The 16131-nt window shown below is 43.4% G+C and overlaps 2 protein-coding genes across 6 annotated transcripts in view; one reads left to right on the top strand and one right to left on the bottom strand.

Moving 5' to 3' along the window:
• Window positions 1-347: 347 nt before the first annotated feature.
• Window positions 348-6804, bottom strand: LOC139348983 (interleukin-31 receptor subunit alpha). Its single transcript, XM_070989421.1, has 15 exons — window positions 6723-6804; window positions 5558-5614; window positions 5343-5457; window positions 5079-5233; window positions 4827-4972; window positions 4109-4250; window positions 3900-3988; window positions 3573-3780; window positions 3214-3399; window positions 2776-2907; window positions 2145-2306; window positions 1371-1514; window positions 1174-1255; window positions 1000-1081; window positions 348-862 (listed from the first exon to the last, which is right to left on the bottom strand). Exons 1-15 carry the CDS (start codon window positions 6802-6804, stop codon window positions 398-400), a joined length of 2247 nt encoding a protein of 748 aa, XP_070845522.1. The 3' UTR covers window positions 348-397.
• A 6261-nt stretch (window positions 6805-13065) lies between these two features.
• mast4 (microtubule associated serine/threonine kinase family member 4) overlaps window positions 13066-16131 on the top strand; it is a 90168-nt gene continuing 87102 nt past the window's right edge. For all 5 annotated transcript variants that reach the window (XM_070988340.1, XM_070988339.1, XM_070988338.1 and 2 more), the window contains exon 1: window positions 13066-13580. In XM_070988340.1, coding sequence (XP_070844441.1) covers window positions 13383-13580 — 198 coding nt within the window. In that variant the 5' untranslated portion in view covers window positions 13066-13382. The remainder of the gene's footprint in view (window positions 13581-16131) is intronic.

Here is a 16131-nt window from a genome sequence, read left to right as displayed (position 1 = left end):
CGAGTGAGCAGAGATGATGTGCATTGACAGAAGAGACTGTTCAAGTAGTCCAGACATACAGGTAGGTATAGTAAGGAGGTAGGAAGAGGGACAAACTGGACGTCTGTCTTTGTACTGTACTTTTTTTTAACCTTGATTACTCAGGTGTCCCTTTCAACAGCAGTTTTGGCAGTTGAGATAAACATGGAGCCGAATACTCTACTTGTAGTATTGCTATTTGAGACTAAAAGCTATTAATCCGCAACAACCAGCAAACCGGACGTCAAACCGGACGTCAGCCCGTCATCACACGCCTCTGCACCCCGAGGACGTCCAGAGAGATGTCCTCATGGACAGGAGCTCTTACGATCCCGTGGTCCTGGCTCTTCACGCTCAGCAGCCTCGTTCCAAACTGTTCTCACAAAATCGTGGACATGTCATCGTTGTTCAAGATCGGACTGGTACTGAACTGCCTCACGTAGTGCAGTCCTGATTTCATCGCGGTCAACTGAAGTCCGTCCATCTCCTCGGGTTCGCTTTCTTGAGTAACTGCCGTATTCGCCGCCACACCCTGAGGCATCATCTGCTGAAACATTTCCATTGTCGTATATCCACTTTGAAAGGCAAAAGCAGAGGAGTGGAGGTCTGTCCGTTGGATGTCTGAGAATGTTCCAGTGGTAACCTCAGGTGAGACATCCTTGGTGTCTGTTTGGAGCTCGGAACAAGTCATTTCTGGTGAGTCCTCCTCGTCCTCTGCGGCATGAAGAAGCAGCGGCATTGATGGTGAAGAACCAGCAGGGATCACATCTTGGTTCTCAACCACCTGAAGACTATTTGTATCCCATTCCTCCACCTTCAGGGTGTTGATGGACTCCAGTAGTTCCTGAGTGAAGTAAAAACAGTTCAGCAGTAGGAGGTTTGCAGTAAACTGTGTCCTCTGGATGGTGCCTTGAGGTTTTTTAGGCCTCCACAGCATTAAAACTGGTGGTAGAGTCATTGAAAGCTCAGACGGACACTTACCAGTTCAAAGGGTCCTTCTATTTTCTGTATTGCGCTGCTGTCTCCAGGGTTTGGTATGCTCGGCCACAGAATGACTTTTCCTCTAGATAAAGTAGGCAGAGTCGATATATGGAGTAGATAGATGTTTAAAATCTGCAACAGCTTGTTCAACATGCTTGTAAGACAGCGCTGTACCTTTTTATTATTGGAGATCCAAATATCAGCACAGTAAAAACAACTGCGAAGACCGCGATGACCCTGCTGATGTTCGAATATCCTAAGGAAAGGTTTAAAAATGGCATGAAATACAGAATAAGTGAGGATGTTTTTTGGAATTTGAGGCAAATACAAGTATCAGAAATTCAGTTTTATGAATGAAGAATTGAGGTAACCTTGAGGGTTTGTTTTAAAGAGGCTTGCTGTGCTTCGTACTCCTGCTCCCGCCTGAGTGAAACCGGATATCTGGACTTTGTACGCTGTCCCACTTTCCAGATCCGTCAGTTTGTAGTTGGTTAAATCTGGATCCACCGTAATATCTGCAAACAAAGCGTGACAGTTGTCAGCATATTACAACTGCTGTGAAGCTGGACTGATGGTATTTATTTACACGTGGTAAAACAGGTGTTAGCCATGCTAGCAGTGTGGCTATATGGATGGGAACATGATCAACAACTTTTGTCCAGACTGAAATATTTCAGCAGCTTTTGAGCGCATTCATGGTCCCCAGAGGATGAATCCTCATGACTTAGTTGATCAAACGACTTTGCTAGCACCTGCCACCAGCAGTTCTCATTATCCAGGTAATTATCTCAACATCTACAGGATGGAGGGCCACAAAACTTTGTACAGGCGTTCATGGCTCCTGGAGGATGAACCTGACGTTGGTCATCATCTGCAAAACTATAATTTCCTGTCAGCTGAACAACCCTTTGTTTGCAAACCTAACATGTTAGCATGCTAACAAGCTAAACTAAGATGGTGTACATGGAAAACTTAGCCATAGCCATATTGAGCGTGTTAGCACGTAGCTTAAAGCACAGCTGTACATAAGTAAAGCCTCTCATAGCTGATAGCAGCCAATCCAAAGCATGAGAATAATGCATGCATTCAGAGGCCAAAACTGTAGAAGTCTATGGGTGAGCCAGCTCAAGGTGGATGAAGCTTACTTCTCTCTGTGCTCGGCCCCCTGTGGTCATACACCGCGTAGTGGATTACGTAACCCCGTAGGAAACCTCTGACGTCGTCCTCCGGGATGGACGCCCACTGCAGCGCCGCTGAATCCTGCGTCACGTTGTAGCTGTTGATGTTCGTGGGAGCACTGACGGGAGCTTGAGGAGCACCGAGAAGTCAGACTGTTTTGTTGTGCATAGGATGGGAACAAACTAGCACTGCTGGCCTATCGTGAATGACCTTCATCATTGTTTACAGGCCATGCTAGCAGCGAACTGAAATATCCATTGGATGAGTTGCCATAAAATTTTGTACGTTGATGATCTCCAGAGGATGAAAGCTGATGAGTTTTCTCCTCCAGAGCCACCAGAAGGTCAAATTTGTCATTTATCCAGTGAAATATCTCTACATCTACAAGATGGATGGATGACTTTTTTGTAGCGCCACCAGCAGGTTGACATTGTAAATGCCTTGACAACTGTTTTTGCAGCCATTCATGGTCTTTTTGAACTTCTCATGATCAGCTTCACAGAGCTGCTAGCATGTCGATGGTCTGTCGTGCTTATTATAATAGCAGTGTACCATTAAACACAGACATGTTGGAACGTTAGCTGGCCCGTGACTTACATCCTTCAGTGAAATAGAACTGCACGCTCCCATAGGTGCTCTCGCTGTTGTTGACATGCTTCATATTGCAGGTGTCCTTGTTCGGTCGTGTGTGCAGAGTGATGCTGTATCTCGTATAAGGCTCCAGAGGCTCTGGGTGTTTCCAAAAAACAAGTGGATTATCTCAGAGGCAGGAAGCTTAATGTGTTTCATCACGCACCAAAATCAGCTCTGTCTTCCAGGAATTCTGTTTGCATGCTGCTAATACGCATCAGCAAACACAATGAAACCCGAATTCGGTTTATTATTATCAACATAGTGAGGAAACTGTTTTTAAATAAGTGTTTCCCGTCAGTCACATGATGTTTATGCACCAATTACATTTTCTTCCACACCTATTAGGCAAAACAAATCATTAACATGAACAGAACTGATCCAAATTTGTGAGTATTTACACACCTGGTAAAGGAGACAAGGTCCTGTGGTTGTTCACATTCTGATAAAAGGACATATATGCTGCTTTATGTCCCTTCTTCGCCCACTCTACAGAGTAGCAGACGTAGGTTTTAATCAGAATGTCTTCCCAGTAGATGGTAAAAGAAGTGTTGCTGTGAACCGTGACGTTCAGCTTCCCTGCGGCCGTACCTGCACAGACAACTTTATCACCATTTTAAAAAATCTTATAAATTCTGCAGGATATTTGCAAAAACAGATAAATCAACAGATAAAAAACCCTCATGTAGAGCCTTTGTTTATACAAAAGTGGTGCCTTTTGGAGACTAAAAAAGCGAGATGAAACTGTTTGGCGGGGTCCTCACTGGGCTCGTCTTCTCGCTGTGGTATTGTCTGGCTCACGGCTGGGGACGTGCTGGCGTTGTTGACTGCGCTGATGTTGAGATGATAAGCTGAATGGGACAGAATGAGTGTGATCTGAGGCTGAGAGATGCTCATCCGCTCACATGGCTCCTCTCCTGATGCTTTACCGACGCTCACGTCGTAGCCGTCATGCAGCTCTTTGGCAGGAAACTGACAAACAGGGTCATTTCAGGGTCATGATAACATCAGGCATGGATACGCAGAAGATAACGTCCTCAATATATTTGTCATGGATGGAAAATATGAGGTGACATTTAAAAAAAAAAGACCTTCCAGGTTAAAGAGAGCCGCCGACGGCCTTTTCTCTCGGCGATGTCAGTGTCTTCAAAGCTGACAATGACGGGCTGCGATGTGAGCTCTGAGAGGGGATGTTCATTTATTGTGAGATAAGAAGATGTATTCAGCTTCACTGTAAATAGAAACTGCTTCATTTCATGATATATTTAGTTGCAACCAGCAAAGCGGGAAGCAGACTGACCTGCTGGGACGGTGTAGGCTTCACTCCATACACACTGTGTGCATTTCTTGTTGTTGACGCACTGTATCTGAACAGCATACACCAGTGAGGAGTTCAGGTTCTCCACAGTACACGTCGCTCCATTCTGGGACTGCACAGGTGACTGAACCACATCGAATTTAATTACTATTAAACCTGGATAACAAACTCTGACATATGGACAGAGTGGACTGTGGCACAGACATTTGAAATTTTAAGAACCTTTTGTTGTAAGAATATTTTCCCTAGAAATTGGATGTGAAGGTATTTACTTATTTATTTATGGATGATTATTATTCGGGACAGGCTTCTATATAGTGGTCAGATGTTTTACTGTTGGCCGCTACAACCAAACCAAACGAGTTGTCACCGGCAGAGGGGAACTGGAAAGAAACGGCCCTTCCTGTTGGATGTCTGATGGTATTATAAAGTAATAAATAAATAAGTACAGTGGCAGTACAATCCGATGCGTTGAGTAATAATAAGCTTCTTGATCAGACATTTTCAGGCTGAATCAGCTGCTACAGACTGAAACTTCAGTCTGTGCACTCAAGCTTATCCCAAGCTGTGTTCAACTTGTTTGATAACAGCTTACATTATAATATAATTACACATAAAACATGCTTTATTCTGATAAATGTTAGCTTCTGTGCTAGTTATTCCACATAAAGTTAGAGATATTAAAAATTGGAACACTGACCTCACTCCACGGGAGGCTGCCCAGCGGTTTATATCTCACTGAGTAATACTTGATGACCTTTTGGTCCACATTTTGCCATCCAACATTCACATCTAGTCTTCCAGAGTGGCGGCTGAAGGACACATTAGATGGAGGACCACATCGCACTGAAATAGTAAAATATATATTTGTACATATCACCTGTATTCAGGTCATCAAGAGGAGAGAAATACAAAGAGATCTGCTTGTAAAAATACTTTTTTGCAGACTTACACAAGCTCTTCGGTGATCCTCTGAAAGCTGCTTTTGTGCAGTTTTCTGACTCGACGTTTTCAAAAACCTCTGCGGTCATGTTGAAGTTTTCATATAATTTGATATTTGCAGAGATGTCGGTGATGTTGATGTGAGCTTTGCAATAGTTTTTGCTCCTAAGAAGATAAATGATTTTAAAGAATTATGTTTGTCATGAAAAATCAATGTGAATGTGCTCAACAATATGTTTAATTTGACTGCTGCTAGTGCTATGTGCTACTTAACTGTTGCTGTATGATGAGTGTGAATGTCTTTTCTGATGCGTGCTTTCCAGGTTTCCACACGCAGGTTTTTTTAAGTGCGCTATATTTACCAAAACAATCTAAATCATGGACTCCATCTGAAAAACAGACAGTGTACAGTTATAATGATAATAATAGGAGTAAAAACATTTTTCCAACAGCTCATGATTGAACTCGGGATGACTCAGATGTGTTTACCTGGGTGAATCCCACAGTGCTGATATTTGAGAGAAATGTCCGTTGGCTTGCAGTTCACTGGAACATAATATGAGTGTGGTGTGAAACTAGATGATGATCATCAAGAATGCTTTTTCTCACAGTGGAAAACACAACTCTAAATGTGGCACTTTATCTCATTACAGGAAATGTGTGTAATGCTATTTCACTGCTGCTTTCAATGCTACTCACTATATTAATGCTGGGCCATAGTTAAAATACATCATACCTAATATTCAAATACACTGAAAATGTCGATTCAAATATATTATTATATTTATATAATTCAAAGAAATGCTACAACAGGCAGCCAATCAACAAATAATCATTAGCAAATGTTTTGATATCAGAACTCAACTTCAAAGTCTATTATGGTGTGCTGCAGTTCTGCATGTAGTTTGTCCAAGTGGTGTTGCCGTACCCCAGCGCTGGATCGCAGTGAGCAGGTACGGTCAGTGTTTCGCGTGTCGTAATTTCATTACTTCCAAATTTACAAATAAAATGGAAAGTAATGTGAGTGTTATGTGGGCTAAATCACTGCCCAGTTTTTATAAAATGTTTGAAAATCTTATTAACGGTTATCGTTTCGCAATGTTATGCTAATTTCCTGCCTGTGTTAGCCTGTTAGCCAGCTAGCAAACATTCCGCGCGTTAGCGTGAGGACGTTCCACCTGCTAGCATGGCGCTAAGGTAGGATCTGTTAATGTTGGGAGCATTTATTTATTATTATAAGACTTCACTATTCATCTAGAAAGCCTATTTATTAAAGGTAATATACAGAAATCATTTATATCTGAGCAGCATATGCAGATCAATAAGGTAAAAAGTGACAAAAAGTCAAATTAGCCCACCTGAAGATGCTTGGACGTGAGAGGAGAAGGTAGTGTTGTAAGCTAGGATCAGACCTTTAATGTGAAAAACAGCAGGAATCACCTTAAAGCATGAAAACTTCATAGTTGTTTGATATAGACTGTGTATAGCAGATTGTTACAGACTGAATGCAATAGTGGATTTATTACACAGAAGAAGAAATTGCCCTGGCAGCGATTCATTTTGCATTCACTGTTTTCCCTTCAAATAGCTCAAAATGATCATGAATAGTTGCAGGAAATAAAGATAATAAAAGCACAAGTGACAGGCCACTTACCCAGGATGAAAATGTGTGAATGGCTCGCATAGGACGAGCATTTTGGGTCTGAAACATCCAGCTGAGCTGCACAGCCAGCCATGTCGCCTGGGAGCGACTGAAAGACTGAAACCACGGAAACAAAAAAGTGGATTTGAGGCAGCCTCACGCCCACAGTCTGCCCCCGTTTACAGCCACGCTCAGGCACCGCTGGCTGACCGAGGAGGAGATATTCTGGGCAGTTAAACCCTCAACATGGAGGGGCGGGTTTGTCACAATTATCAGTGACAATACCCAAATGATTGGTTCACTGGAGTCTGAAAAACTGTCATCGTCTTTGTACTTCTTCTTTCCACAAAAAGAGCTGCTGGCTGTGAGGTTGAACAAATAACAAAACCACCGTGGAGGTGCCAAGAGACTGTAAAGCAGCAGCGTGCATGAATGAATGAACTTCTCTTTTCTGTGAGCAGTTACTGAAAACAAGCTGCCTCAGGTTCACCGTGACTCAAAGCATGAAGACCAGCGTCCTGTCCTGTGATTTCAGGAGCTTCTGTTGCTTTCAAAGAACGGGAATTTTAATTTGAAAGTCACACAAACTACTGCAAACGTTTCATTTTCAATCAGACGTGGATGAATTCGAGCGTTTCAGAGAACAGACTGGCTCTTTCCTCAGTCACAGTTATTCTACATGTTTATAGATAATCTGATTCACTGCACAGTAAAGAAATGCAGCGTTGCATGGACACTTAGCAGCCTGCTGTACGAGAAAGACAAGCGTTTTAATGTATTGTACTTAATATATTTTAAAGGAGATGAAATAAACAGCAAACATGAGTTTTGCTTTGTTTTACTGGGACGTACAAATTTACTATAGATCATCCCTCGACTAGACCCCCACCAGACATTTGAAAGTATATAAAAATAATCAGCTTTAATTGATCCTTTGTGTCTGACTTTGGTTCAGTGATTAAACGACATCCTCTCTTTCTCCCTCATTGAAAAATCCAGAATCTGTGAATCTGAAAATATTGTTCATTTCATCAATTTAACGTCATTCATCATCATGATTCTGCACATGAATGTCCAACAGCCAAGTGAAGCAGACAGAGTGTGTGTGTGCGTGCGTGCGTGCGTGCGTGCGTGCGTGCGTGCGTGCGTGCGTGTGTGAAAGTGCACAGTAGTCTGAGACCACTGTTGACTCAAACACTCACTCTCCTCTGTGGTATCTTCAAAGGTCGCTGACTTCATCGCATCAAACGCTGTGCTTTTACCAAACGTGTCCTCAAATAGTCCGACGTGTTACTTTTTGTAGGTTGAGATGTTCAATATGTAACTTAACACTGAGACCAGAGTTTCAGTGAATCCGACGTCAAAAGTATTTGCACGTTCATGGATTCTGGATTTCTAAATGGTGGAGAAGGAGCAGGTTTTTTGTTTTTTTGAGAGTATTTTCTGTGTCTTAAAACATCTCTTGAAAGGATCTTTCATTGAAATTTGAGTGAAAAATCTGAATTTTGTGTATTTCTCAGCTGTTTGCTGATGTAAACAAATCTTCGGCAGCAGCAGAAAACATTAATAACTCGCATGAGGTGACGGAAAGCTCCTGAACAGCTGCGAAATGGACCTAAAAAATAACCTTTGAACATGAGTTATAAATAACTTATTTGTTTAGTTCTTTCCTGTCAGTCAGTTTTGGAGTTCCCTGTTTTACACCAGCTTCAGGTATTGAATTGAGAGATGTCTTTTCTCAGAAATCCACTTCCTTAAAGCAACTTCTGGCTGTTTTTATGTTCGCTCTTCAAGGCCGGGCGACGCCACCCCCATTTACGAGCTGCAGCAGGAGGAGGATGAAAGCCGGCTGCATCTGTTTGCTTTAGGAGGTTTTTAAGAAAGTAACGCACACCACTTCAGCAACACGCGTGCAGAAGTGTGTTCATATTTTGCTCATATTTCTCTGAGGAACAGATAAACGGTCACGTACTTTTCGCTGCATGCTGAAAACACACAGGAAGCTCAGATCTTCTCACCTCACTGACTGCACGATTATGGCTGCTTATCGCGATCTGGATCTCCTCGCTGCTCTTGAACCTCGACTGTTGCGTGTGTTTGTCATCTCCGCCGCTGCTCTCAGCCTGAGGTGGACTGAAATTTCAAAAATGATCTACCTCAGACGTGTTTACCTGGAGGTGTTCACAGTATTGACATTAGGGGAATTGATGTGTTTTGAATCAAAAACAAGCGTTTGACAGATCTTTGCCGCTGGAAATTGATTTCCACTAAACAAGTAAATGCTTGCCCACTCATATTCTTCTCATTGTGGCTTGTAAATTTCCCCACCTTTACTCTTATCATCCTGAAGATCAGCAGTGTGCTGTAAGTCACTTGTGGTCTGCGACAGTTGAAACATCATGTGGGTTCCTCTTTGCTTTGATCAGAATCCTTCAGTCACGTCTTAGAAACGCACTGAGCGTCCTAAAGGAGAGCACGGGTGTATAATCATTCACACAGTCAACAAATGCATTTCTCCTGCCTTTGAAACAACATCACGAAAGAAATATTCTGCTTTGGAGCTGCGTCTGCACAAGAAAACACTCATTCTGAAGCACATAAATTTAGAAAGTTATTAAATGTCTTTATGTAAGACATTAAACAATAGAGCTCTTTTATACACTAGTTTTTTGTTGAATACAAGCAAAAAAAAGAAGTGTAAAAGAAAACAACTGCACAAACAGCAATCAGTGAGTGACTGCTGATGGTTTAAGCTGCATGAAAGTCATTTTCAGCAACTTCTCTATAATCGCATGTTATTAACACTGACGTCAGTGATTACAGCTGCAAATGAAGTCTGCTTGCTTCCGTTATTTAACATTGTCTGAAAGCATAAAACCTTGTGATTTTATCTTCTAGGATGTCAGAGTCATTGTGACAAAAGTTGCCTGTTTTGTAAACTGCACGCAAAATGAAAGCTGAATGTGTCAGACTGAAAGAAAATGACTAAAACTGCTGAAAAAGGCAGGAAAAGCTTTAGATTTTTATCAGTAAATTTGTTTAATCCTGATTTTTTGATCATAAACTGCAAAGTGTTTATTGATCCCAGCGTCAGCCTCTGCAAAGAAAACAGGGTCCTGCTCAAAAGGCAAACAAACAAACAAACAGCTGAGGAGGACGTACGCTTTGTTTTCATAGACCTGTTTTCATCAGCAAACAGCGCCCCCCTGTGGAGAGTAAGGGATTAAACACAGAACACATGCTGCATAATAACAACACACAGTGAGTGTTTCACTGAAACCCACAAAGACACGCAGGACGTTTAGTAAACTGAAGCAGGCAGATTATAAAGCTGAACAATAGTGGATAAAAGATTATATTTCAGTCACATTAGAGCTGAATCGAAGACATGTTTGGTTAAATTTAAGATTTGAAATATGTTTGCAGCTCTGTGAGGCTGCACAGAGCTAAACGCTAATGTCAGCATGCTAACACTGATGTTTGCATGCGTAATGTCGACTATGTTCACCATTATATTAGCATGCTAGCGTGCTGCCATTTGCTAATTAGCACCAAACATAAGCTGAGGATCTTTAGCTGTGCAGGTTTTTGGTCACAAACAGACATCTGGACGCTTTTTAAATTTAAATCTAAACTTTGGTCTGACGATGGCGCTAAATTAAAAGTTAGTGGATCATCAAAATGATCACAGTTGTGTCTTTGTGGGTCTCATTTGTCCTCAGTTTCACCCCTTTTCCCTCTTCCTTTTCTCTGGGTTTGGTCTTTTAGGCTGTGACTAAAATCTGTTTTGATTTGCCATTTAAAAAGGGGATTTTTGTACCCAAGAGAAAGAAGGCAGGGGTGAGAGGAGAGGCGACCCTCGGGCCAAATGACATTTACACGAAGCAGTTTCAGCCTTTCGAAGTCAGCCTAAAGCTTCCAAACGCCGTTTTCAGTGCAGGACGTGAGAGCAGTGAAGCTCAGCAATTCAGACGACACTTTTCAGTCATCGTTGATTAAAATATGAAGTCATTTTGTCCACTGAAAACACCTCTAACACAAGAAAGTGACCTTTTAAACATGCAGCTGTTAAGCAGGAATAATGTTTAGATGGCATCTTAGATTAGCGTGCTAACAATTGCTAATAAGCTTTAACGCAACGTAGAGCTGAGGCTGATGGGAGCTTCATTAATTTTACAGGCGTTTGGACATAAACCAAAAAGACAAACCTAAGTTATGACCTGATGATGGAGCTGTTTTGCGGCAGTCCATCCAAAAGTTCACAGAGGAAAAGTCGGGATCACCAGAGTCAGTTTGATTCGTCCTCTGGGAGCCTTGAACGTCTGTGTGAAGTATCATGGCAATACACCCAAAATGTGTTGACATACTCAGCCTTAAGCCAAGTGTTGGACCAACTGCTGCTCCAGCAGAGGTTTTCAGGCCTGCAGAGGATCCCACTGGCCTCATTTATGTGTTAAGACACTGTCAAACCTGGACAGGTGTTATCAGGGACAGCATGACGCCTGATGATTGTGACTGCAGAGCTCAGTATTTACACAGGATCTGACTGTCAGCACCATCTCAGCCGCTGAGCTCAATAACCGGCTGGATGTAACAGCTCAACACCGCAGCCTGTTTGCTGTCTGCAGCTCGCTGCACCCTGACACGATGTGCCGGAGAGGGATTATGAAAGGAGGAAGGTGTTTGAGGTTCGCTGCATGTGGAGTTAACAGGGAGGCTGGAGGGCAGAGCGCGAGCCGCTGGCTGCAAACTGAGCTGCTCACTTCGGTTTGTGTTTAGATTTTAGAGAGGACGTGGGTGTAGTTTTGATCACAACAACAAAATTAAAGAGGAATTAATGCACATTTAAAAGCCTCTGTTGATTGCTCCACTGCTAATCCACAAACCAGTTTAATATGTTTGAATTACTTAACAAAGGCTTGATGGCGTTGCATCTGTACTGCAAAGAGAAGCGTCCTTCACCGCCTTATATCCTGTTTTTAGGGTGACTTTGTAACATCTGTCCAGGGGCTGCAGATGAAAAATTGCCTCTGGTCTAACTCCCTGCTGGGAATAACGCCCATGAACGGCCATCTATCAGCTGAGGAATATGATTAATGTGGTGGGAAATCTTGAGCAAACAACCAAAAAGATGCTCTCTGGGTGTAGCGGCTGACATCATGCATGGGTGCGGCGCTGTCCCAACAAAGACGCCGATGACACATTCACTGGCCTGGGAACTCTTTGCTTATTTGTTTCCAATTTGGTTTAATGAAGATGACTGAAGGGATGAAAGCGACAAATATTATTTCCCTCTTGCTAATCCCTCCTGCGTGTTGCGTTTGAGCGTGTTTATGAGGAACATGAGCGATGATCTGTGCAGCAAAGCATTCCCTCTTGGTTGAGCCAGCCGTGTTTTCCATCAGGACCCTGCAGATTGTTTGAAATAACAGGCAAATTCCCATCATTAGAGTGTAATATCCTTCTTGTGATTTACAGTAACTGCAGGGCCCCCTAGTGGCCGCCGTGCATAATGAGCCTGAGCTCTGCTGCAGGTGGGATGATAATTCTATGGTACACCTCAGATTGCACAGGGTTTACCTGGAAAGCACAGCCAAGTTAAGACAAGTGCTTTCTCAGAAGATAAACCTGCGTAATCTGTGTAAACAGCAATTGCTATTCTGGGAAATGTCAAAGTTATAGTTTTCACGGGCAGAGGGAGGAAAGACGTTGACATGCAAAGCAATGGACAGCTTTTATCATCAAGCTGCCTGTGAGGGGGGACGTATGTGAATTAACACATGTTTGCCATCAAGAGGAAAAGGATGTCATCACACACAAACTGGCTGATGTGTCCCAGCCTATCAGACGTTTTATCAGTTCTTCTGCACCTGCAGACAGTTTTCTGCTTCACTTCCACTCCTGGATGTTGCTCACGAGGAAACAGCAGTAAATTAGTGTGTTTACATTCGTACAGAACAGTGGTGGAAGAGAAAATACTGTGAAAATACTCCACTGCAAGTAAAAGTCCTGCATTCAAAACTATACTTGAGTAACAGTATGTAAGTATTCGTAAAATGTACTTAAAAGTACTCATATTGTTTGTGGATGAATATTACTTCTACATTAATGTGTATGCTGGAGATACGTGGTTTTCACCGGACAGGAAGGCTGGGGGGGGGGGGGTAATGGAGTAAAAGTACTCTAAGATGTCGAGAAGTGTGAAAAAATACTGAAGTCCAGCAGTACTTGAACTCATCTTGATGGCTTCAGACTGAGCAGCATTTAAAAGCGTCTCTGTTTGGTTTGGCACGAGCTGTGATCTGATTGGCCCTCCCCCGCACGTTGTAGGCGGGCTTTCCTCGGGCTGCGGGCCGTTCGTTATGAAGCCAGTGACTGTATGGACTCACGCAGCCTGTAAACGGGCGTCTGGAGCCGCGCAGGGGCAACTTTTAGCCGAAGATGAGCCGTCGCTTTGACGCTGAACAGGGTCGGAAAGTATTTTAACAGCGCGGACTTCGGAGGACGTCGTGACTTTTGTTTTTACTCCGTCAGAAAAGTGGCGTCCTTTCACGGACTCGTAAAATGAGCCCGGCGCACAGGTGCGCTGACAGGTTAATTAGTAGCTACGTTTTGTTTTGACGTGAATGGGCTTGTGTTTGGCTCCTGAACATCAGCGGACCAGTCGGTGAAATGGAGCGTTTTGCGGCGTGTGGGAGTCAGTCGTCGTCAGGTTCACACACCTTGTCCGAGGGAGAGGAGGTGACGGCCGCGCTGGAAGTTTCTGGAGGTGATGGACACAGCTCGGACTCCGAAGAGGTCACCGCGGGACAGGACGACGGGAACACGGAGACACCAGCGGCTGAAGACAGCGAGGACGAAGACGAAAAGGTAAACACAGCCCACACCTCAGTCCTTAAAGCTCGCTGACACTCTAATCCCCGCCAACACCTGAAGGCAGCAGAGAAACACATCTGGAGACAGCGGCCTCATTAATTTCGCTCCTGCTGTCAAAATATTTGCGAGCAGCCGCAGGAGCTCCTGGGCTGAACGTGAACTCTAACTCATGCCGTGTGCTCCTTTGACTTCATCCTCTGCATTTAGGAGTCATCCTCATCACGCAGGCTTCCAGTGCAGCCAGTGAGCTGAAGTCCAGACCAGACATGCATTGATCCAGCTTTACTCAGCTCCGATCTCACTAATACCAACACCAGAGTTTGCAGGAGGCCTCAGGAAACCACACATCACTTCTCACTGAAAGAGCAAATAAATGCACAAATCCTTTAAATTCAAATGTGCTTGTAGTTGAAGTGTAGGTTAAGTAGGTGTAGAGGTGGCAAATCAAGTGCACAGCAATGAGTACATGAGTTCAACATAAAGCCGTCATTAGGATTTTAAAGTGCATATTTGAAATAAAAGGGCGGGAACTGTGCAGAAAAGTAAATATATTTAGGCTGAATCAAGTCATCTGATCACTGGATAACGTCAGTATCGTGAGTCCAAACCAAACTCTGTCTGTTAAGTGTGTTTTGATGCTTTTACGTGGCTCCAATTTGTGCCTGTCATCGCTGAACAACACTCACTGCTGCATTCACTTCGAACCATAAGTGACATCAGCTGCATGAAAAGCGAGATTTTTAACCTGTTTCTCAATCTCACCTCTTCTCTTAATCCAAACAAAGATGGCGGCTGCAGATTTATCCATGTCAGATTTGTGCAAAACGTTCATTAAAAGCTAATTCATGCAAACTTCATGCATGTTATTTACATTTCTGTCAATGAGGGTAGACAAAATATTAGGAACACCTCTTGGTATGGAGCAAAGTGCAGCCTCTAAAGTTCATTAGCAGCTCTGAAACTGAACATTACTCTAAGATAAATACTTTAAGAGTGAGGTTTCTGTCCAGTGTTGAATAAAATGGGAATATCTTGCTGCTGTTTTTACAAAAAATGTAATTTCCAGCCACAGAAACGGGTTAAAAGTCTTTTCTCTTTGCAGCAAACAGAATATTTGCTCATCCACACAGTTGAAGTTACAACCTTCTGGGTTTTTCAAAGATGTGACGGGTGTTTATTCTTCAGAAAATGGGATGTTCAGCTCTGTGACTAGACGGCAGTGATGAAACACGAGCGGCTCAGACTGAGGCCGAATCCTTGAGTTATTGTGGTGTTTATTCAGGAAGCAGATGGGGAAAATGAGGAAGACAAAGTTGACGTCTCAGCCTTTTGCTGCATGTAACGCTTTACGTGGATGCTCCTGCAGACTGGTCGGACTGGCTCTGATGAGCGCGGCTTGATGCATGTCTGGGTGTGTTTTCAAGTGCTTTCCTGACCTGAAAACCTTTTGTAAATCATAACATCATGCAACATGACTTCAGGCTGTAGGTGCGGCCAACTGTTATCCCTCATAAAGTCCAACACAAGCACGGGAGAAGACAGAAAATTGTGCAACATGATCCGACTGTTACTCCACAGTTTTCCCTTAATTTCTTTCATGCACAGCGGGAGGAGGCTAATCTGTGCTTTTTGGCATGACGCACGCCCCCGTCATGAAGCAGAAAACTTAAGAACTGCTTTGTCATGGAAGCTGGAAGTTCACAGACCTGCAGAAAGGGCCTGCATTGTGTTTCCTGTGAGGATGTAAGGCCCAAAAAATGGAGCGCAGCCCATCACATTAGCAGTCACAACACTGTCTGTCCACATTCTGAGCGTTGAGCCGGTGTTTGTAAGCATATCAGACTCTCCTGCATCCCCCCCAGCGTGGTGTTGTGTTTGCTAACACTGGCGCTTAAATAATTCGCAGTTTGACAGTCCATTAGCTTAATGGAGCTGAGCCGCGGCAGACAAAGACTGGTCTCTTATTTCATTCTCTCTCAAAGCCACGCTGTTAAAATCATGTTTGATAATAATAATTAACTTTATTCGTTGAGCACGCTTCAAAGAGGCACATGAAAGCGTAATATCATGGGTCGTAAAATCTGGTTTTTCCCCTCATTTTGGATGGTAAGTGTAATATAATGTCCCCAAAAATACCCAGAATTAACCTGAATTCAAGCAGACTTCTGCACTGAACCCTGCGTCCTTTCCTCCTGAGCCCTTTGAAATGTCACATTGACATTCATTTAAAACCTCCGCTACGCCGGCCGCCCAACAGGAGGTGTAATCTGAGCCATTACCCTGAACTCAGCGGACACATAACAGGCCAAAACACCACAAAGCAGGTCGGATGACCTGCCGCTGAGGCGCAGCCTTCCAGCGGTAACACTATAGGGTTAATCTGGAAACCCTGACCTTTGACCTTTGTGTTGCTGCTGCGGAGTTAAAGAAGGAAAGTCTTCTGAGAACTGGCATGACGTCGCCTTTCCAGACTTAGCCTCAAGGCGTGCGACGCATACCGCGGTGGTGCTTCACAGAGTTTATTCGGCGCTTATCTCCGCGTCGC

Source organism: Chaetodon trifascialis, chromosome 20, assembly GCF_039877785.1.
Source record: "Chaetodon trifascialis isolate fChaTrf1 chromosome 20, fChaTrf1.hap1, whole genome shotgun sequence".
NCBI lineage: Eukaryota > Metazoa > Chordata > Actinopteri > Chaetodontiformes > Chaetodontidae > Chaetodon > Chaetodon trifascialis.
This window is presented reverse-complemented; position numbering and strand designations above follow the sequence as displayed.

Bases quoted from the DNA above. Each gene is read 5' to 3' on its own strand.
- LOC139348983 (XM_070989421.1), bottom strand. From the start codon at position 6,804: ATGGCTGGCTGTGCAGCTCAGCTGGATGTTTCAGACCCAAAATGCTCG. The intron at 3,781-3,899 runs GTCTTTTTTTTT...CCTGTTTGTCAG, and splicing joins GGCTCTCTTTAACCTGGAAG to TTTCCTGCCAAAGAGCTGCA. The intron at 863-999 runs GTAAGTGTCCGT...TACTTCACTCAG, and splicing joins TAGAAGGACCCTTTGAACTG to GAACTACTGGAGTCCATCAA.